General features: G+C 43.2%; 2 protein-coding genes across 3 annotated transcripts in view; one reads left to right on the forward strand and one right to left on the reverse strand.

Annotated features, from left to right (window-relative positions):
• Positions 1 to 14,451, reverse strand: part of LOC133111985 (transcription initiation factor TFIID subunit 4) — an 82,024-nt gene extending 67,573 nt beyond the window's left edge. Inside the window, exons 1-2 of the mRNA XM_061222640.1 lie at positions 13,059 to 14,451; positions 5,268 to 5,440 (exon numbers count right to left, since the gene is read on the reverse strand). Of these exons, the coding sequence (XP_061078624.1) occupies positions 5,268 to 5,440; positions 13,059 to 14,445 (1,560 nt within the window). The 5' untranslated portion in view covers positions 14,446 to 14,451. The remainder of the gene's footprint in view (positions 1 to 5,267; positions 5,441 to 13,058) is intronic.
• A 1,801-nt stretch (positions 14,452 to 16,252) lies between these two features.
• Positions 16,253 to 23,330, forward strand: LOC133111734 (protein LSM14 homolog A-like). Of its 2 annotated transcripts, none has more exons than XM_061222293.1 (10): positions 16,253 to 16,563; positions 18,270 to 18,433; positions 18,622 to 18,769; positions 19,001 to 19,228; positions 19,640 to 19,720; positions 20,053 to 20,229; positions 20,388 to 20,562; positions 20,689 to 20,727; positions 21,250 to 21,490; positions 21,581 to 23,330. In XM_061222293.1, the coding sequence occupies exons 1-10, from the start codon at positions 16,443 to 16,445 to the stop codon at positions 21,602 to 21,604; spliced, it is 1,398 nt and encodes a 465-aa protein (XP_061078277.1). In that variant the 5' UTR covers positions 16,253 to 16,442; the 3' UTR covers positions 21,605 to 23,330. The 2 variants fall into 2 exon arrangements, with proteins under 2 accessions (XP_061078277.1, XP_061078279.1); XM_061222295.1 differs by having other exon boundaries at positions 20,391 to 20,562.
• Positions 23,331 to 24,025: the final 695 nt, after the last annotated feature.

Genomic DNA, 24,025 nt, shown 5'->3' on the forward strand with positions numbered 1-24,025 from the left:
GCTAATCCACGTAACATACCGCTAATCCACTTTAAAGTTCTGTATGTTGCTCAAGAACACAACCTTAGTGTCACAGCTAGACTCTGAAGCTGTGATCTACAGGACACTGTCTGGCTCACTATTCCTCTCATAATTACCAACTGCCAAAGTAATACATTAATGTAACTAAAGAAAAAATGTTACCCAAATAAAAGACACATTTTGGGCCCAAAAATAGATTATCATGTTAAAATACATATTAATGTCTGAATCAACAGGATCAATAAAGCAAACACATTAGGCCAGTGGTCTTCCACTGGCTGAGAAACAGTGATTCTTTGGGGAAAAATATAATTTCTTAAAATACAGAATACACCGGAGCAGTGTGCCTGAATTCACTGTAAAAGTCATGCATACAGACAAATCTACATGAAATGAATACGTACATAATGTTTGTATAGGCCAAGCAAATTTGTATGATTTTTAGTACAGTTCACCCTTAGCCTTCCTTCATTTTCATTCAAACTATCCTCAAGTTACAGCCTCCTATTCCCCAATAGCTCCGTGGTTCAATGGCCTTGGTCGACGGCCAACCTCCACATAGATTCAACATGCAGAATAGGGGGGGGTAAGGACCCAGACTTCACCCAGTCACAATCACTCAACCCACTGGAACAGCCCTCCCTTACTCCCTGTAGCGGGCCTGGGGTATAGGACCCACGAGGGACCGGGCAAGCTCAGCTGGAGGCCTCCCAACATCTGGGTGAAAACACAGAGCCTGCAGGCACAGAGTACATCCACTCCAGCATTACGGCAGGGGAGCGTTTCACGAACACGTGTCAATCACTCCCGGGGAAGACACACTGTCCGTCATCTCAGGGCCTGCCCTGGTCTGCCCCATATGCACACGGCTGTTTTCCAAAGGGGAGTTCAAAGCCCATCGCCTGGAATGAGGAATAAGAAAGTGCTCACCCAAAGGGAGCAGCATTCAGGGCAAGAGGCAGGCTTCGTAAGCTTTAAAGACTCCTACCTGACCCTGAACAATTTACAGGAGTGCTACAGCTCGGATTATGCCATGGGGGCACAGAGAAAATGATATTACGGTTGTATAAATCACATATGGCTAATTAACAGACTGCATTAATTACTAGCGGAGCAGAATATTCAATTGAAGTCGATAATAAAACAACATAAAGGGAAACTGATCATGATATACAACAGCAAACAGCACAGACTCGAAAAATGTAATTACATCAGCCTCTGTGTAAGTGTTGCACTACCTTAACTGAATGTCTAAACAAGATCATTATTAAAGGCATGGATGTCAAATCCTCTGAAAACCGTGTAAAATGGTTAACTGCTGCCCCCTAGAGGCAGAAATAACATGATTGGAAATCACAACAAAGGCTCACCAACCATGATTAAAATGAGCCTCACATGCTAAACTTAATGAATATACAAATTTATGTATAATTGTGTCCAAAGTGTCCTACAAATATACTTATCTAGATATAATAGGCAGATAATATATCATTATATACTTTCTGCTTTCATTCAATTGTAAAAAAGAAAAAGAAAATCAGATTTTATGCCAACACAACATGTGATGAATGGCATCTAAAAGGTAAGTATTATTGTCAGTTAGCCGACATAAACCATGGGGGAAAAAATGAATTGCGACAAAGATCACAGGCCAAAGCATTGTTCTCACTTATGAGAATGAAGAGCGTGTGGATATTCATCTCTACTGCGTTTTTCACACCTCAGATAGTCTATCAGGTCACAAGTGCTGACCACATCTCCCTGAATCTTCAGCACACATCCAAAATGAACTGCGGTCTTGTGTTAAAATAAATCAGCATACGCCTCAAACCTCAATAGTGTTTACATTTCCAAATGAGCCCCAGGAACACATCACATGGGTGTGGGGTGATTATTAATAATAAAAAAAGGAAAAATAGGCATTCAGCAGCCCATGGTCGGTCTTGATCAATGGGATTTGAAAAGCAATCTCCAGAACAACTGACACGATTTTTTAAATGTTTTTTCTCCCAGTGTTCCATGCGCAGACACCCTCAGTGCCCACTGCCGCAACGCGTGCTCCTCCGTGTCACGTGACGTCAGCCGCCGCGCCTCACCACCCCGCCGCAGACAGGCTCACACAGACATGAGTCAAAGGAAGACATCTCAACTGCAGCTTCACAGGTGGATGGCGGTTTCCCGGGCAACCAGCACAAGGTAAACACAGTCAGGGCAATCCATTGTGCTCAGAGATGCAGGAGGAGTAGACAGAGGACAGTACCTAGCAAAATGTTGTTTTATATGAATGTTTGCGATCGTATATTTTTCAAGTTAAATTCAAACAAGTTCAAAAGACTGCTCATCAAATTCGGATATTACGTTCTGTTTATACCATTGTATGGACATACTAGATGGGTTAAAACAGCAGGTAAACGACATAATGCAGCGATCGTCATTCAGTGTATATTTGCTCGCACTGTCTGCAGACAGTTTACAGATTTACTCTTGCTCTTCAGAAGGCACCAATCAAAATTAAAATCATAAACAAAAAGTATTCTTTGAAAAAAAATGTCCTTGATTTGGGATCGGAATGGGCTGAATGGGTCTACTCCGAAAGACACTGAAAAGCCCTGAAGATTTCCTACATATTATTGCCTAAAAATAGTCTAAACGAGCATCAGAAGGCTTCCCTATTATTCCTGTGCAGAAATGTGTATGCGCAGGTCTGGTGTGAGACAGCTAGATGGCAGTCCCTGCCCACTGTTCCCCACTGAGAGCACCCGCAGTAATCCACCTGTCAGTGTAAGTCCCTCTAACAGGTAATTACCCCTGCCGCCTGCAGCAGAGGGCTGGGCAGGCTTTATCTCAGGTAAGCAGCTGCTCAGGGGTCACCTGGGCTGGGCAGAGCTGGACACAGCCAGGCAGGCCGGCCGGAGAAGAGCTTCCTATGGGCCTTCCTGCAAATCATCCAAACGGTGTTTCAAAGCAAGGGAACAGACGGTCGAAACGTCCATTTCACCACCACGACAATGTTCAGGTCCATCGTACCCCCGGCCAGCCCTCCCGACCCTGATTACTCTCCTTATTGGCTACTCGCATGACTGACAGTTCGTTGGAAATATTGCCGAGTGATTTTGGTGATGATGTTAATTATAGCCTTCATCCAGTCTTTGAGAACTGGGCAAATGTGTTGGCAATGCCTGTCAAATTTAGAGTATGACAGGCTACTGGCAATGTTTCAAAGGGGACGTCGAAGGGCACGTTCCCTTCTGGTTAGTTTGTTCGGAAAGTAGTTTGTTTGGAGATTCATGCGAAAGTTCTGATAATCACGCCGGGGTGTGAATTAACACAAACGGAACGTTCTGCTGCCTGTGCCGCTTTTAACAGTTTTCGGCCTTCTGCCGACAAACTCACCATTCCTTTACTGCGCCGTTCCCAACTGAAAGCAAATAAGAAACAGGAAAAACAGGAGCCCGTTCTCGAGATTTTCTGCCTCCTTTGTACCGCCACTTTCTCTTGTGGTAAGACAGCAGAGCACAATGGGAAAAAGTTACAATGTGAATGCAAAACAGTTCTGAACCACATGTGGTCAAATGGTCTACCCAAGAGGTCTACCGAGACCATAAATCAAAGCACAAAAGCTCACACTGCTTTTTCCCCTCAAGGACCGGAAGAGATGGGGTTTCACTCTCTCCTATGGGCTCCGTTCGGCACAGGAATGTAAAAAAAAATGCGGATAGTGTATTCACCCGAGGCGCTTCTGAGCCGAGTACACACCGAGGTGAGAGGTTCTTAGTTCACTGTGGCGGGGTTTCCAGTCTACAATCTTTGCTAAGCGGTGACTCATCTGGCCAATCGGACGGCTGTAATCGGACTGTGCCAGCTGCAGCAGTAGCAGTAGCAGTAGCAGTAGCAGTAGCAGTAGCAGTAGCAGTAGCAGTAGCAGTAGCAGTAGCAGTAGTCCTGTTAGTGATCAGCTGGGTGGATTGTGGAGTGAAAAGATGGGGCAGTAGGCTGACTGCGTTTTAGAGGAGGTAGGTCAAAGTGTGCACTCCCCCAGACTGGCAGAGGACACTACAGCAATAGGACAGCGCATAATTACAGGTAGATATTCCAAACTCGGCAAGCTTTGAGATGTGCCCCAAGGGGAGCTTCAGGAAAGGGCAACTTGGAATAAAGGCCAGTTTAAAGTTAGGCGATGTGTGATTGTTGTCACCGATGATATCACATTTATTAGAAACAAATAAATTAATACTACGATAGGAACAGACGATTAGATCTCTCTCTCACCATTGTGCCCATCGCTGAGACATAAATTGTAATGAATTTTGACCCCCTCGCTGGCTCATTTTACATGACAACCCCATTATAGAAAGTTCTCATATGTAATTATTTTGATACAGCCAAGCTAAGTCTCATAAACTAGCTTCCATATCTTGAGCTTGCAAATGACACCACTTCGACGATGCGTTCCTATAGTTTACACGTTTATACTTTTGATGAGTGATAAAATCGAACAATAATGGAAAGTTGGTAACAATGTAGCGATATCCATCGGTCGATTATACATGGCCTAACTATAAACTGGCTTTAAGATTTATTCTAAAAGCCATATAGTAATAGTATTTTTTAAGTGACTAACTACAATGATGAGTTCTGGTAAACTGACAACATGCAGTTCTATGAAGTAATAGAATATGCAATTTAATACTGGGCTGGAGTATGGTCACCCACTTAATATAAAAATGCCATCAAACCGTATCTGGCAAAAGTCTCCCATATTACCAAAACTGTCCACTTTCTGAAAAAATCAAATGAACCTGAAGACAAAACCCTTCATGCAAGATCACTGTAACCACTTACCCTGTAATCAACACATCTGTGACCAAAATCAGCTGCAGTATGCAAATTACATCAGCCGCAAACCCGAAACTGATGCTCAATATAGAATCTGAGGAAAATCCCCGATAAATATTTAGTTATAAATGGCTTTCACAACAAAACTGCTGCAAGACTGTTGCATTATATACGGTGTGCTGACATGACAGCAACACATAACTTAAATATATATGTATATATATATATATATATATATATATATATATATATATATATATATATATATATATATATATATATATATATATATATATATATGCACACAAACAGACACACATCGGGGCATGCACAACACACTTCCTGAAATAAGCTCTTTAAACAGCTGTACAGGCTGAGGGAAGAGGCTAGCCAGGGGGGATGGGGGGTACCTGTGCGGTGGTCACTCTGAAGGTGGCCCCAGTGGTGGGGGTGGCAGGCCGTGGAGAGATGCTGTTCTGGCCCTGACTCTGAGCCTGCGCCTGGGCCTGTGCCTGCGCCTGTGCCAGAGCCTGCTGCGGGACCATCACCAGCTGCCCCATCTCAGTGCGCACCAGAACCATGCCTGAAACACAGGGAAACGGGTTCACAATGAGCACCAGAACCATGCCTGAAATGCAGGGAAACGGGTTCACAATGAGCACCAGAACCATGCCTGAAACACAGGGAAATGGGTTCACAATGAGCACCAGAACCATGCCTGAAACACAGGGAAACGGGTTCACAATGAGCACCAGCACCATGTCTGAAACGCAGGGAAACATGTTCACAGTGAGCACCAGCACCATGTCCAAAACACAGGGAAACATGTTCACAAGCAGCACCAGCACCATGTCTGAAACGCAGGGAAACATGTTCACAAGCAGCACCAGCACCATGTCTGAAATGCAGGGAAACATGTAAACAAGCAGCACCAGCTCCATGTCTGAAACGCAGGGAAACATGTTAACAAGCAGCACCATGTCCGAAACGCAGGGAAACATGTTAACAAGCAGCACCATGTCTGAAATGCAGGGAAACTTGTTAACAAGCAGCACCATGTCTGCAACACAGAGAAACAACGTAAATAAGCAGCACCAGGACCATATCTGAAACACAGAAACATGTTCACTAGCAGCACCAGCACCATGTCTGAAACAGAGAAACATGTTAACGAGCAGCACCAGCACCATGTCTGAAACACAGAAACATGTTAACAAGCAGCACCATGTCTGAAACACAGAAACATGTTAACGAGCAGCACCATGTCTGAAACACAAAGAAACATGTTAACAAGCAGCAGACTCAGTTTCTTCCTACATGCTGCGCAGGGAGTTATTTTTCACTATCGCCTCTGGCTTGCTTAGGTGTGGTTTTAGGCCAGGAAGTGTATGGTGAAGTTGTTTGTTAAATGAGCTATATAAAGCTGAGAAATAGAGTGCACACCAACAGCAGATTCATACTAAGCCACTCTGTCTTTGGCTCATGACAGTTGTCTGAACACCTCTTAATTTGTCACTAAAATGCTGAAACTCCTAAAGCCTGAAACAAAGACAAAAATATATAATCTCCCCCCACCCCCAGTCTTACTAAAGTACTGCGTCAGAGGCCTAATGCTTATGAAAGTGAACTACTAAGATTCTTCATAAAAACCTGTTGGGTAGCCAGAATGCGAAGTCTAAAACACATTGTAAAGATTTAGAGGCATGGTGTATGAACACCCAAACCTTTAAGAGCACACCCTGCAGTGTTTTCAATTACAAGTCTGATTAAACAGATTAAAGAATTGAAGAGCAGGAATTTGCTTCAGACAGAGATCTCTCCTGATGGCCTGCTCTCTCACTTCACAGCTCGTCAGTCACCAGAACGTGCCAATGCACAGCCCTAAGAGGAAGATATAACCGAGAACAAAAGGTCTGACTGTAAATGGTAGCCTACACTAAAGATAGTGCAACTTCCCCTGCCAATTTCAATTGAACTGTGACCTTAATGGGGTACTTGAGATTTGCAACCTGAGATAGTTGTATGATTATTAGAAATAATAACCATGCTTATTTCTGCATGCCACGCTTCTGTAAGCAGCCTGTATAAGGGCCCTGCCTCACAGGAGTAACATGGTGGTGGAGTGTGACACTTGCCAGTTCTCTTCAGGCAACAATAAAACAAATGCGCATACTTTTTTTTTTTTTTCAGTCATTTAAATGCATTTTAGAATGCATTTTTCTTCATTTCCCACTATAATGGTTTACCCAAACTGTCTTAGCATGGTAATGACTACTGCCAATTAGCTATGATTGTGCCCCCACTTTCCTGTAGGACAGTGGCACAAACTGTGGGTCACGAGTTACAGGGGAGGGATAAGGGGAGTGGTTATCATCATGTGAAGCAATACTAGGAGAACATTCTCAACCAGTTGAAAATAGGATGATAAATTTAAAAACGCTTACATCTCCAACACTAAAGGCCGGACAAATTTAACATCTTCATTGTGTTTCTTCAACGACCTCTTGTGCAAATTGCATGAAAAAAAAACAAGAAAGTGTGACCAAACATCATGTTACTCCTTTACTCCAGGGGGGCAGAAACAAACAAGCAGGGAGGAATGCCAACCGAGGCAGTGGGCACTGCACAAACTCCAGCCCCGTAGCCCAGCACGGGCCCTGTGCCTCACACAAACCCACACAACAGCCTGCTTCTGATTATCAACACAACTCGGCGCTGGAATCTGAAACCCCCGGTTGAGAATGAGGAAGCCTTGCAATACTACATGGCATGCACGATCGTCCTGAATATTTCACAGGGAGGAAGGGATCGGGTTGGCCTAAGCTGGCGCATCCCTTTCATCAATAAACAAACTCAGCTGACGAGAGTGCCCTGGAACGTGCCCACACGGAGGCTATCAATCATCTTCACCCATAATCCTACAGCACCTTCCCTTACAGAGGTCTCAAAGTCAGAATGCTGCACAAGCAGCACCAATGAGCTCTATCACCAGAGCTACATGCTCAATAGTATAATGGATTATTTTCCATTATGCAACCAATAACAAAGCAACCACAATGTGGCAATGACAGCAGAAATGTGAGAACTACGGGGTTAAGCGTTGATCAAACTAGATGAGGAATTTGTAAGCAGGCATCCATAATGTATTTCCAGGCAGATTCATAGAAATTTTAATTCCATTAATTATATAGCAGCAGCACCTAGAGGAGGACAGGGGTGGTGAGTCCTGTGGGCACCCACTGCATTTAGGAAGGAAAGAAGGCACATAAACAAGAATAAGGAGACTATAAACATCAGGGAACACGGGGATACACTTAAACAATGTACCCATCGCAAGATGAAGTGCTCCACAGACGTACCAGGCTAATGATGACATGTAAAGTCGTGACAGACTCATCGTCAGCCATATTGGGAGTTCACCCTGTTACACTAAAGCAGATTAAGGAGGAAAAAAGTAGGCATGAAGCTGTAATTTTAACTGAAGACAAAAGCTTAAGTCTGAGGCTGTCTACACTGAAACATTTGTCATGTCCAGTTTTCCCTCAATTAAAAGATACAGCTTTATGCAAATGTGATGCATCTTTAGGTGCAAAGCCTTTTTTTCCCCTCCTTTATCACTTTATTTGGCAATTACACACCTAATTTAAGTAACGGGTACACTTATTTGAGACTTTGCATATTCAATGAAGTAGATTGAAATTTAACTGAATACGCTATGGTTAGAAAAAAAACGCATTTATGATATTTTAACTTTCAGTCCTCGCAGCGATCATTTTGGTTCCATAATTAAACTGTGTGGATGTCACTAAAATATCTCAGAAAATGCATGTGAAGGAAAAACAAGCTAGTCAAAAACAAATTAGATGATAGACCCAGTTGATGTGCCATGGTAATCGAAAGAATGGCTATTATAAATAATGAATTGCCTAGGCCACATTACAATACATGTGTATGAGAGACAGAGAGAGAGATTTCATTATTATGACCATTTTTAACACTTCTTGCAATGTGGAGCCTGCATGGGTCTCACACCTTAATACATGTCTTACTGGGATACTTCCAGAGGTCGTCTCTTAGCTGTCTACCAGAGCAAAGAAGCCACATGAAAACAAACTTATCATATGAATTAGCAAAGTGTGGTACAGACAAGATCCTAAAGTACAGTACTTTCTACACTTTCTGATATACCGACTGTTTATGCATAGTATATTACAAATTGGCTCAGGAGATAAGAGCAGTCGTCTGGCAGTTGGTGAGTTGCCGGTTCGATTCCCCGCCCAGGGTGTGTCAAAGTGTCCCCAAGCAAGACACCTAACCCCAAATTGCTCCCAACAAGCTGGTATGCTTTGCAGAACGGCCTGTCGCTGTTGGCGTGTGTGAATGGGTGAAAACCGCTTTGGATAAAAGTGCTATACACAGTAAATGCAGTCAAATTACCATTTAGCATATTCTCATTCATACTGTATATCCTCCAGGTTTTCCACAGCAAAAGAACATTGAGTTCTCAGTTGACCTAGCTGGTAAGGTGAAGGAATTTATTAATTAAATGTATTTTAAATCAGGGTCACAATATTTACTCCTTCATAGGCTAATATCTTGCAGCAATGTTCTAATGGCCCTCAATTTTTCCCACATACAAATACACAGGGGAGAAAGTGAGAAAAGAATTAAGCCTAATTGGAATATCAATGACTATTACTTCCTGTTCAAACCACAAGGCTTCACCGTCAACATACAGGTGCAAATATGTTCTCCATTAAAACAGGGGACATGTTAAACACTGACAGCTGTGCTTGATTCTGCTTAAATATGCCACACAATCTGTGACAAGACAGGGAAATTATTTTGGAAACTGCTTAGTATAAATAACTACAACTGGCTTTCACAAAGCTGAACTGTCCATAACTGTACCCTATCAGCCCCATGATACCACTGATACCTCTACCGACTGAGCCAAAACGGAAACAGCAATCCTGTATTACTATTAGCACCCTGGAATTGTTGAAATCTGGCTATTATATCCATTAATTCAGTCATCCAGTAGTGCAGTGTAATGCTGAAACAGCCACTTTGCCAAGCCACCAGTTGAACAACCATTAAAAATGATAACACTTTACTCATTAGCTGACTTGTCTTAATGAGCCATTTAATTAGCAATCATGTGCAACTGCGTGTTAACGCACAGAAAATTGTTCATGGGCCACGTTTTGTGTTTTGTTCAGCAGTGTTCATGAAGGAAGGAGAGGGTTGTCACTCAGTGATAACAGAAGAAAGCGGTTGCCAGGTGGGAGGGCATGGAGGGACTTATCCTGGCCAGTATAAACTCACAAACCTATAAAATAATGACAATAGTCACGGGTGACTTTACAAAGCCTGCCACACAGAACAACATGCTTTTAACGAGGTGATTCGGTTTAAAAATGAGGAAGACAAAACATTGACCAGGAGAAATTCTGCCAAATTCAGCGTTCGGGTCAGTAGAAAGCTTTTAGGTCACACCGGACCAGGTGGTATTAGGTCGTTTCATTCATTTTTATCCACAGTACAGCAAAGTATATTAACAAGGTTTCTAGCCCTTACCTATCTTTTCAATCAATTACCTATCATATGGTGGACGGCATGCTCTGCTGGTCCATCTTTTTTTTTCCCTCAGTGAATTTATGGAAGGACCTCAAATGTGAGGACAACTGTACTCCCTGCCCAGAACTCGTTTACCCCAAAACCTCACTTGCAATCAATAAATCAATACACCAGTGCGAAAGACAGCTAGAATTTGAAAGCATCCAAATCAGTGCATTTTCACATTAGCCCGAATAATCGCATTCGGAGCGCAAATGGAGAGGCGTTCGAGCGCTGATGGCATGTCTGAGAGCAACGGTGCTAATGATTTTATAAAAAGCTTTGCCTACATTGTGCGTTCTCGGCTTTACAGACACTGAAAAGCAAATCGCTGCCTCGTTAAAATGAAATTATTAAACAAGAAAACTGTAAATACACAACTCGTCCTATAGCCTGACAAAGCAAATCAATCACAATGTGCATTTCAATGATCAGTACACAGCAGTATGGTGTTAGCACCGCTGTACTGTTTCTCCAACACAGCAGAAATAAGGTATGATGATATATTATAGAGCAAAGTGATGAGATTTGAGAATCCTTATGTCAAACGGACACTTTGTGGGACACTCTGTGGAAGGCATGTTAATTCAGGTGCTGGTTTTACATCACGCGACTTTCCCCGTCTTTTCGGAGCTTTCGATATCACATTCATTTTAATACTTAAAAATCACGAGAGTGACGGTCATATTTGCAATGGCTGCATATCGTTTCCACATGTGCAAAATTGCGTCTCACTCAAAGAATGCCCTTTTGATCAATTTCAGATCGGAAAAGCACCACTTCCATGGCATGCTCACATAAGTTCACAACACTTTCTGCCCTTGGCATGCAGACAGAATTTGTGTGTATAGCTGACATAGTCTACGTCACACTGAGAGTGGGGTTCCACTCGACTGTGATAAGGAAGTGTATGAATATGCAATGTTGTGTATACACCCAAAAGCCACCTGACAACTGGTCCCAGCACTGTCCTACCTTAACCTTCCTACCATCTTCTCACAAATCATTCTGTAGCCTGTTGCACAAATTAACCTTCCCGAAAATATAAACCTGAAACGTAAAGAATATACCGTGATTTATGAAGAGGCGTTCAACTTCTATTTATTTATGCACTATATTCCACTGGCTACACAAATGTCTAGTTGAGTTAAACAAACGTACAGCAGCTCATATATGTGTGATTCAAATTTTGGATTATATTTCAATTATTCTTTCCAAAATAAAGTTTGGTGTGTGGGATATTTCCGGGATTTTTCCTGAGTAACACTACTAAATAACATGAAACAGCCTGCTGGGCAGCAATCATGCTGAATATGTAATAAATACTAATGCTGGATAAATGTCTTACACTGTAAACAGTATAACTGGCAGTAGTATTAATCAATCCATTACTGGTAAATTGACTTGTATGTAGTTGTTGCAGGTTCAATTCCAGAACACTGCGTTACACTGAAATCAATTACTTACAACACCGTTAAATAGATCAACTCCATCTGCAATTAAGATGCGTGAAGTGATGTGTTCAATGACAAAGAAGTCAGAAAAAAAGAAGAAAAGACAGTCTCGTTTTAAAGACGAAAATTAAAAGTGCATATTTGACGACACAGTAGAGGATGTGGATTTTGAGCTGTTGAGCAGCATGATATAAACACAGCCCATTCAAATGAGTTTGTCAGGCAACGCCATGGCAGTTCATGCAGACGGACTGTAGCAGCTTGCTCATGTACAACATCTGCTTCCTATACGTTGTGCTGTTCAGCTTCAGCAGGCTTGGCAAGCACCACAGGAGAATGGGATCAGTAGGTGTTCGAGTCACAGCCACAAACTTTGTCACTTCATTACAGTTCCTTGGTGGGCGGATGCAATGGAAGCCCTTTGGGTTTGCACGCGTCCTCATTCAACAGGTACGAAGACCTAAGGCACACTGATATTTTTTTTTTAAAGTGAAACAAAGCAGTGAATTAAAGAAAAGTGTAGGAGTACACTCAGATCGTTATAATTTTGGATTATGCTCCACTGAAAGAGGAGACTCTGGCTTTGCTATGCACCACATCCTTTCCACCATTCGGGAAGAAAAGAATGAGAGCGAGAGAGAAACTGAATGTGTTTGTTATCATGAGCTGTTTAAAAATGATGACACAATCCCTGACACTGAAACTGTACCTGTAAGTTGTATCATTGACATGATAGCTGTAAGTGATTGCTGGCCTGAACATATTTGGCATTGTATGACATCACCAAGAACATCACAAACAGTGCTTTAAAAGGCCACAGGCCTCAATACCTTCCAGGAATAGTGAAGGATGTCTCTGAAGGATGAACAGAATTTAAAGATGGACAGTTGTTATGGAGTAAGAAAATGTGTTTTAAAACAGAAATAACCTTGCTATAAGTTATTTTAAAAAAACAAGCACACAGCCCATAAAATATTTTAAACAAATGATTACTTAACACTAGAAAGTCTTTTGACTGAGTGGTCACATCATTAACATACAGTTCCAATTTAGTTTTGGGTATCATACAGGCGTACAAATTTCGATGTGAGATTGTAGCTACACACTCCACGACATTGATGTTCTTACCCTGTGGTATGGTAAATCCAGGCGGAAGCTGAATGGTGGTCTGCTGTTGAGGTGGTCTTACAATCAGTTGTGGAGTCACAATCCTCTGAGTCGCAGCCATCCCAGGGCGAAGTTGTTGAGGCTGCGTAGCTGTGACCACGGTAGGAGAAGGTGAAGGAGTCCCGGGTCTTATACTGACAGTTGTGACTGTCGGCTGTCCCACAATATTCATCGTCGGTTTCGTCACCGCAGTGAGGGTTGCGGGAGTGCTGGCTGCAGGCACCGAATTGGCGACAGAACCCGGCTGCTGGCTGGTTGTAGGGTTAACAACTGTAGCGGGAGATGTGACGCTTGTTGAACCGACAGGACCAGGCTGAGTCGACATGATAATCTTTGTCTGGACGGGGCAGTCTGACTTTGGATTGCTGGCATCTGCACTCTTGTTGTGGTTAGCAAGCTGAGTAACTGCGGTAACAGGGGGACCTGTCCGAGCGTCCTGTTGGACCGATGTTGAGACTGTTGTACCATTCCCATTCTGTGAAATGTTTGCCATGATGTGACTCGGAAGTCTTTGTAGGGCTATAGTAGGAGTCGCTCCACCGTCCAGAGTATTCGCAGATTGAGATGGAGGAAAATCGGCTGCGCCTAAAGTGGTCGTATTTGCACAAGATGCCGTAGCTATATTAGAGTTAACTGACCTGGCACCGCTAACAACCGTGTTAACGTTATTGACCAAAGAGACTGTTCCACCTCCAGTTTGGAATCCCGCAACATCGGTAGTAGCAGCACTATTTGAATGAGAGTTCACTAACGTTACCGCTCCGCTGTTACCGTTCAAACTCTGTATTCCTGTTGGAGTAGTCCTAATGGTAGAAGTGATGTGATTTTTTAGAGAATCGGTCTCTGTCGTTACGCTTGCGGACCCACCTGAACCCAAAACAGTACCTCTGTTGGTAGCGTTGATGCTTACTAGCGGAGGTGGCAAAGTTACCAGACCAGATGCAGACAGTGTTGTGGTATTAGATGCTCCATGTGATTGCAAGCCGCTGTTGGCGTTTACCCCGACCGCAGAAGTGATGGAAGCTTCTTCGTACGGAGAAATTGAACTAAGTGAAGACGGTATCTTATCGGAGTTAGTTTCTTTTGAGTTGGGCTCCTGATTTAGCCCTGCTTTATGTTGTCCTTGTTGTTGCTGCTCTAGTACAGTGCCCACTTGGGCAGGTAGCATTCTTCCTAAGTGGTGATTGGCAGCGCCTGTAGACCCAGCACTCCTGGTTTCTGTATGGGGAGCTGCTGGATTGCTTTGGCCGACAAGCTGCGACTCTAGTGAGCCCACCAAGTCGCTAACAGCTTTTTCGTCCACCTCGGAGAAGAGCATATCTTCCAGAGGGTCGGAGGCGCCCGCCATCTTTGATCTCAGATCGCCGTCCAAATTTTCGCGTAGCCTGTACGCAGGCGTGTTGCTGGGCATTGTGGGAATGAGTGTGACGTCAGAGCGCCAAATTCATCTTTCTGTCCTTTTATTTCCGAGGAGGATGGGAGGATGGTGCAGTTATACAGATTGTTGAAACAGAGGCTGATATTAGTCAACATTACATTCTGCGTTAGATTTCAACATCACGAAACGTCATTTGCATTTAATAAACAGTAGGCTATGTGTATAGATTTATTTTTTGAAGATACCGAATGTGAAACACGACTACACAATATACCTTGAAATACACCGAACATACATCAATTGATGTTTGCGGTTTTACGTTTTATGTCTTTTGGAATTTTTTTACAACTTGTCCAACGTCCGTTGCACGTAGCTTATTGACATTCAAGTATGAAAACATGAACATTGTCTTGGCATAGCTGGTGGGCAACCGCACCAGATATGTCTGAAGTATTGATTAATTCGTCTTACATTGTGAAGATGAAAGTTAGTGTTTGAGGTGTTTTGAATCTCACGTGCTAGTTAATAGGCTATCTATGTATTGTACTAAATGCATAAAAGCATGCAGACGTGGTCAAGAGGTTCAGCTGTTTTTCAGACCGAATGTCAGAATGGGGAAGAAATGCAGAGAATGGTGCGAAAAACAAAAAAACATCCAGTGAGCAGTAGTTCTGCGGGCACCTTGTTAATGTGTTAATCCTCTTAAGTGGATAGGCTACAGCAGCAGAAGAACAGTCTAAAAAGTAAGTCTAATTGATACCAAATAAAGTACTCACTGGGTGTATATACAGTGCCCTCCAAAAGTATGGGAACAGTACAATGAAATGTATAATGCAATATACTTAAGGCATTTGGATTTCAATCAAAATTGTCAGAATGTTCACCCCTGCCCTCTGAGACTGCTGGTGATGTCACTGACCATTGTTTTATGGTTTTCATTTTCTTCACAGCTGATATACACAGATTCAGTGCAATCCTACTTAATGAATTATTCTGTCCTCCCAGCTTACAAATGAGTTATTTTTCAGTCATAGTCAGTGCTCTGGTATTCATGATGGCGTATACCTCTGTTTCAAATGAATTCTCCACAGACTAAAACCAAGACTAGACATGCATTGCTCTTTTATGTATGAACAATTTGTACAAAAGGATACACCTGAGCAACAGTTAACATCTGTCAGTCATTCATTAACTTATGTTGCACAGCTGAAAATTGAAATGGGCAGACAATTTATGTAAAATGGTAATGTAAATGTAATGTAAATAGCACAAAATAAAGCTGTACTTTTGTCTCATATTCATCTTTTGATCACAAATACAAATGACTAATGGTTTATAGCAATAAAATAAAATAAAAATAACTATAAATATTTATATACTTTATTATATTACATTTTAATTGGCTGTGCAGGTTTTACATGTACAGGTATTACATTTGAAAGATAACTTGCAAATCTCTTTTTGTGAAAATAAATAAATAAATAAATAATTCACCGGTGAATTTATACACACAAATTCCATGTGACAATGCTTTGCTAGTCCAAAGATGATACATTATGATAAATAATACACAGAAATAACATTTTAAAAACAAATATAAAAAACAATGTGACATGTAACGCTATAGTGTACATAAATACCCTGTGCGTATGTGCATGGTTGCTTATTCTTAAAACTGTGTAATTTTAGTTGTTGATATATGTAAATTAATTTAGCACCACCTGTGATCCTCCACCCCGACAAAGCGCGAGATTTTTTTTAACCAGGACGGCTTCCCAATACCCCCCGCGGCTCGTGCGAAGGAAAATGAAGGCGGCCATGTTGTAGCAGCAATCCAAAAGAAGGAGAAAGAAACCGAGCGAGTAGAGGGAAACAGTAGAAAGGGAAGACCGAGCCGTCGCGCTACACCAGAAAAGGAGACCTTTATTACACATTTAATTTAGTCAAAACGCCAAGCCGGAGACATCATGAGCGGGGGAACTCCGTACATCGGGAGTAAAATTAGCCTAATTTCCAAGGCCGAGATTCGCTACGAAGGGATCTTGTACACTATTGATACCGAAAATTCTACCGTCGCACTCGCTAAAGGTAAACGGGGAAGAAGAAAGGAGGCCTTGGGGGTTCCGCTTTAGATATGTCATAACAAGGAACCATTATTACAAGAAACCCCATGGTAACTTGTGTAAACTAAAAGCCCTCGATAAAGTTCAAGATTCTTCTCGTGACTGGCAAGCTTTAGCTTGCGAGATGGCTATTATTACTGAGCTAGCGTCTTGCTAATGAATGTTAGCTAGCTAGCTTATGTAGCTTTCCTACTACATTGACTAACTTGCGAGATACTGAAGCTAGCAGGCTAAGTTAGCATTAGCTTAGATGGCTGCGTAGCCAGACGTGTCCGTAATAGTTAACATTATATAGTTGGTATTTTCCGCCAGTCCTTGTTATGTTGGCTAACTATATTTGTAGCAAGTTTTCGAGTCATGACACGACTGTGAATGTTGGCTAACTGGCTAGCTAGTAAACCATAGCTTGCCGAACGAAGTTACATGACGTTAAGTTACCTAAATAGGCAACCTTTGGGCTCTAACTTCGCTAGCTGACGCCTTTTGAGTTGACAACAAAAGCACATTGCATAACGTTAATACAAAATCGATTAGTTTGTGTAGTAGCTCTTCAATTAATTTTCAATAGAACGTTAATGTTGCTTTACTAACGTATATCGGTAAGTTAGTACATGGAGTTAACTGGGTTAAAAAACATTTACAGAACCTGGGGCCGTGGCATTCGTGCGGTCTTGGTACAGATAGTTAGCTATCCGTTCTTTGTTTACTTTTGAGAGTCGCTCTGCGTCTCGGAAGCTAACAAAAAGGGCACATTTACAGCTAGGGTCTCGGTATACGTCAAACTTGTATAAGTCACTTTCATTAACTCTGCATTTAAGTATACGTAAACATATCTAGCTAACTAGTCTAGCGAGGTGAACCAGCTAGCTGGTTGGCTAAAAAGTATGAGCATTTGGCTAACGATGCCGGCCGGATTGTCTTTATGTAATTGTTATTGTTCGCCCTTTTTCGTAAAAAAATTATAGCGAAAACGAATTGCTCGTCTGAATGGCTATTGTAGCCTGTGTGAACACTTATTCAGTTTAATGTTGTGAGCTTTTGTCGTATTGTCAGCGTCCGCACGAAAAGCCTTGCAGAGTGACCCAGCTGGTGGCATTACGTAATGCTCTTCAGCACAGCGGAATTCAAACGCACCGGGTTTGACCTGTTTCATGCCTTAACGGTCTCGGAAACGTAACATTTGCGTGTGCATATTTTTGAATAAATTGCGAATAGGGTATCAAGGCAATATTCTGCGTGTAAACTTGGACATGCTAATAACAAGATGAGGAGAATGCTAAAAAGTGCTTGTGCAATTTATCGAAATGTTATACAATTTTATTCCTTGGAGTAGACCTTTGCAGAAAAATGCATTGAATCTAAAAAAATTAGCACCACCTGTTGTATTAACTTAAAGGAAAAATGCAAGGAAAATACATTTCGTAAATGACTATTCTGACATTGTGATGTGTAATTTGCAGACAGACAAAAACAAACTGGCAAATCAGAACTTTCTGGCGGAAAGCAAATATCATTCTATTTACTTGCAAGTGATACATTTCATTTTGCAAATGCTGTGTACATGATATATGCAAGCTCTTATGGGTGCAACGAGTACAACAGAGGCCAGAGTAGCAGCAGTGGCTGTGATGTGGCTTTGACTTTTGTTGCTGAACGCTGTTCCTCCCGCAGTGCGCTCCTTTGGCACTGAGGACCGCCCCACCGACCGGCCCATCCCACCTCGAGATGAGGTGTTTGAGTACATCATCTTCCGGGGGAGTGACATCAAAGACCTGACCGTCTGTGAGCCTCCCAAACCGACATGCTCTCTCCCCCAGGACCCCGCCATCGTTCAGGTAAAAGCGAGCCTTCTGCGTTAGGTTGGGCTAGATTGGAGGACCTGGTTGTGGATTCCAACATATGTTGGATTGTACATTAGGTTTGTGAAGTAAATAAGTGCTTTGCCCCCCGGTGCGCATTTGTAATGTGTATGATGTTATTCAGCTGCGTGTTGTTCATGGGTTTGTTCTTCCGGTCTCTCCAGTCATCCATCGGGTCCGCTCCAGCAGCATCGGCAGCCTCGTTCCAGGCTGTGGGCTCGTACGGGCCCTTCAGCCGGGTCCCCGTGCCCTCCTACAGCCAGTTCACCACCACCCCCCTGGTACCCCAGCAGTTCGGGGCTGTCGGTGTAGGTGTGTATCGCTGACCGCTCGGGATCCATTTTAACTTTTTTTTTTTTTTTTCTTTTTTTTTTTTTGCATGGTATAACGAGTTGGAAGCTTTATTGCATCCTATACCATACAGGGATTTGTACTGAAATGGTGAAGCCTCCCATTAATTATGTGTTATCATGGAATTGATCCACATTAAGAGAATTAAGCGGGCCCACTCATTAACATACTCGCCTCACTCGCGTCTTCCAGGCCGCACAAGTCCCAGCTTGGATCCTCTGAGGAAGAGCCCCACGCTGGAGCAGGCGGTGCAGACCACCCCCTCGGCTGCCCCCGCGCCCCCTGCCCCTGTGGGCCGGAGGAGCCCCGCCGCTGCCCGACCCGCCACCACCGGCGGCCAAAAGCCCCCGGACGTCCCGGACCAGAGGAGGGGCAAGCCCTGGTCTGAGCTGCACTCCGCTGTCCTGCAGTGCGCTACAGGTAGGGCCTTCACTGCATTCACACAATCACTGACTTATCACTGCTGGAGATTCTGTGTCTGCAACATTTTAAAACATCTTTAAAAAAAAATGTTTTAAATGTCAAAAGTTCTGTGGTGGGGGTTTTGTGAGTGAGTGAGTGGGAGGTATGGGTGTGAATTCTGTTATAGTAATAGCTTCATTTGTATACAACCTTTCATGCAGACTGCAGCTCAAAGTGCATTTTGTGCTTTGCTTGTGCAAATGTGGCCTTAGCCATTCAGATTTGTGCAGTTGGTTATTTTACTACAGTTTTTTTTTTTTTTTTTTCTCCCCTCTCTCTTTCCTTTTCTTCAGTAAAGATGCATAGGATGCATAGCTACTCTTTTCTGATTGGGAGGGGAAATCTAAATGAACTGCTGCTAATTTACAGGTCCAGACGCCCAGAAATTGCCCAGACCAGAGTCAGAGCCTGGCAGGGGTGAGAACAGGGATGCAAATAAACGACAAGCAGGTAAGAGTGCCTCCGGTTTCTTACCACACCAGCTAGTTTTTATAGTGCAGCTAAGAGTGCCCAAGGCTTCTCTAACAACACCAGCTAGTTTTTATAGTGCAGCTAAGAGTGCCCAAGGCTTCTCTTACGACACCAGCTAGTTTTTATAGTGCAGCTAAGAGTGCCCAAGGCTTCTCCGGACCACACCAGCTAGTTTTTGTAGTGCATTTACACCCACTCTGCACTGTCACACAAACCGGAATGTGGTGTTCTGTCAGATGCGCTGGGTGTGTGAGAGGCTGCAGTGTGGCTTTGGGCGGATGGCTGATGGCGCAGTGTCGCGTTTCCTCCAGCAGGGGCGCCACCGCCCCGGCGGGGCCGCGGAGGAGGGCACCGCGGCAGGGGCCGATTCGCCGTGCGCAGGGACGGGCCCATGAAGTTCGAGAAGGACTTTGACTTCGAGAGTGCAAACGCTCAGTTCAACAAGGAGGAGATCGACAGAGAGTTCCAGAACAAGCTCAAACTGAAAGGTGCGGTCTTCAGCCTCTCAGTAACTCGGTTCACAGATCAGAACCGGGCCTGTCATTAAGCGGCTAATCGCACGTTTACCAAGCCTGTGCTTATTTAAAGGTAATGGAGTGTGTTTAATTGGTATTTTAGTGTTAAGTGACACTGTGCGTGTGGTTAGTAGACGATAAGCCGGAGAAGGTGGAGAAGGCAGTGAACGGGGAGGACAAAGCTGACTCTGGGGTGGAGACGCAGAACAGTGAAGGCAACGCAGACGAAGAGGATCCCCTGGGACCCAACTGCTATTATGACAAGTCCAAGTCCTTCTTCGATAACATCTCCTGCGATGATACCAGGTACAGCAGCACCGGGTGTTATGTAGGCCAGAGAATTGTGTTCAAAAATGCAGAATATAAAAGGAATAAACTGTTTGTAGAGTGTTTTATGTCTTGGTTTATTCTTTTTTTTTTTTTCCTCTTCAGGAAAGCTGCAGAAAAATCTGGAGGTTCAGCATTCCCAAGGTAAGTTAGATTTCCTTTCCTATGGACTGTGCCGTGAGCATGAGCTCATGAGCAGTGGAATAAGTGGTGACATTAGGATGATGAGTAATGTGTTAAAGGGCTGTGGGTAATGTGTAGGTATTCCCCCATGGGCAGGGTTAAAGGGCTGTGGGTAATGTGTAGGTATTCCCCATGGGCAGGGTTAAAGGGCTGTGGGTAATGTGTAGGTATTGCCCATGGGCAGGGTTAAAGGGCTGTGGGTACTGTGTAGGTATTCCCCATGGGCAGGGTTAAAGGGCTGTGGGTACTGTGTAGGTATTCCCCATGGGCAGGGTTAAAGGGCTGTGGGTAATGTGTAGGTATTCCCCCATGGGCAGGGTTAAAGGGCTGTGGGTAATGTGTAGGTATTGCCCATGGGCAGGGTTAAAGGGCTGTGGGTAATGTGTAGGTATTCCCCATGGGCAGGGTTAAAGGGCTGTGGGTAATGTGTAGGTATTCCCCCATGGGCAGGGTTAAAGGGCTGTGGGTAATGCATTGTTGCAGGGAGCGGAGGCAGACCTGGGCGGAGGAGCGGCGGATGAACGCCGAGACGTTCGGCATCCCGCTACGCCACAACCGGGGCCGCGGCGGCTTCCGCGGGCGAGGGGGGCCGGGGTTCCGCGGCGGGCGCGGCCGCTCGGCGAGCCGAGGGTCCTTCGGGCCCCCGCGCGGCGGCCCCCCCGGCTTCAGGGCCGGGTTCAGGGGAGGCCGGGGCGGCAGGGAGTTCTCAGACTTCGAATACAGGGTAACCCTCTCTCCGCACTTGTGTACTGAAGTAGCTACTAAAGCAACAGCATTTTAAGCATCTTAATGTTTTTTTTCTTTCTTCTTCCAGAAGGATAATAAAGTGGCTGCATAGTACACCTGGAGGATGGATCCAATCAGAAATGTAGCTCCTCGTGGTCCAGAAAATGTTGTTTTTGATTTCAACTTCTGACAGAAAGAATGAAGAAATGTACTTGCTGTATATTTGTCACCAGCACTGGGGTAGACTGCTTGTCTTCAAAGGGTGTGAATGCAGTTTTGTTTCCTCTTACAAAAAAAAAAAAAAGTCAAGAATTAAAATGCGACCTAAAACTTTGTTTGAAATATAAGCAGATGGAGATCTTGTATATGACTACCATACTTCAGTGGGACTATTCAGTATTTTTGCATTGATATTTGAGTTTCTTACTAAACTTGTATTTGATAATGTACTGTTAGGTGTAAAGAGAAGTGCAGAATCCCGCTGAAACTGTGAGAGTACTATGATCACTGAAATAGCTTTATTTTTTGGATATATCCTGTAATGTAATGTTTAGATGCACCAAATTCTTGTACAGAGCCAGTTGAATCAGTTGCAGCTTTCTACTTTGCTTTTTTTTTTTTTTTTTTCTACTTCACATATCTTGTTAGCAATCCTACCTTTCAGCTGCCTGCTGGGTTCTAGGTTTCCTTGTCTGGAATACTTATTCTATTTGGCAGTTTTGTTGTTCTTGGATATCAGTCCATTGTTGTCAAGACAGCTTGGATTTGGGCATACTAGCAATTAGATTGTACAGAAGTATGGTACATAGAGCTGTTAGTGTAAGACTTCAAAGCTTTTCCCTCCTTTTGGTTTGATATTCTTTCTTTGGTAATCTCAGCAAAGGCCCATTTACACAGGAAATAAGGCAGGCCATTAGAACGTTCTGTATTACCCTGGTGGCTAGTTAAGTTATGAACGTTTAGACAGTCATATATTTACCAAGGTTTTCACAAAACTGGCAAATGTGTCAATCTAGCACAGGTACTGGTCTCACAGTGCTTGGGTCACATTGTGTACATCACTGGCCATTAATGCTGGCAGCTTAGCGAATTCACTGGTACATCAGATCTGCGGTCTTATGAAGAATGATGCAATATGTGCATGTTTGCTTCATTTCTGTCAAATGTCTCTGTTGTGGCAACATGCTATTGGATATGAGTTGAGTTTATTATCTTTACAGGACATGGAGACAGCACTTATATAGCTGACTGGTAATTGTGAGATGATTAGCAGATTTGGCTCGATGAGTTGATGACCTGACCTTATGTTTTTTGCCCCCAAAAGTTTTCTAAAGTACTTACTCAGGAAGAAGACTAGACACTGCTGGATATTTGATTTGGTTGAAAATGTGTTTTGATTGCACTTTAACGGATGGTAAAAAGCCCGGTTGTCAGTTAACCCTTTAGAAAATGGCCGAAGGTTGTCAATGGCATTGTAGGTTGTAGTTGGTAATGGACTGTGGCTGAAAGTATGCGGTAATCTTATTTTGTCAGATCTGATATATATCCTGTGTGAATGGGCCTTTATAAGAGTAGTTAATCTGCAGAGGACTTGTAAGGCTTTGTTTTAAATTTAATATTAGTGGTGTCTTTTTTTTTTTTTTGGTTAATGAAATTTACTATAATTGTCAGCCGTTAAATGAGATGGTCAGATCCTGCAGTAAAGTAACTCAACGCAATGTGGCCCATCAAGTTTCTTTTCCCCCTGTATACAATGACAGGCCTCAGGGACAGGATGGATCTTTCCCCCAAATAAGAATGGCCACATCATTAAACCAGTTTGAATTTGGAGGAAACTATTTGTTGGCATCAGAATGTGTCGCTTCATTTGGGGCCCTGCAAGTGATCAGTGTTCTCACAATTCTACAGTGTAAATGTACTATTCATTGCAGTGAATGTTTCCCCATTAATTACGGATATGGAAATTATCAATTGACATGGGGGTGGGATGTAAATTCAGCATTCTTTCAGCACAACCTGTTAAGGTGGCTAGATTTCCGGGAAGATTTCTGCAGCGATTGAAATTTTTAATGCTTTGTTGCTTACAAAGACTGGAACAAAGGGATCCGAATGTTCGGAAGGGGGAAGGGGGAAGGGGAAGCAGATTGTTCCAAAAGTTCTCAAGTTTGTGTATGTATTTTTTGGGGAAAGGGGGGGGGGGAATAAAGAATTGTGGTGAGCTGCTCATTGAATCGGGATAGGAAAATTAGAAGACAAATCTTACTTATACAGTTTTAAAGCACTACATGATGATGATGAATAGGGCAGCTAGTGAGGTGTACAGTAGTGAAATATGTACAGCCTGACTGGACGTTGCAAGTAAACCCAGAACACTGCCTGGTAGTTGTGCCTCGTGAGAAGCCAGAAAATCATGACACCGAACAACTTGGATGTTGCTTGAATAGCCAGAGCCCCAATTGTGTTGCAATAACTGTTACTGAAATGTCCCATGCTAATTTTAGATAAAGAAATTGTACATACTACCAAAATGATA

The sequence above is a fragment of the Conger conger genome, chromosome 15, assembly GCF_963514075.1.
Source record: "Conger conger chromosome 15, fConCon1.1, whole genome shotgun sequence".
NCBI classification, from domain to species: Eukaryota; Metazoa; Chordata; class Actinopteri; order Anguilliformes; family Congridae; genus Conger; species Conger conger.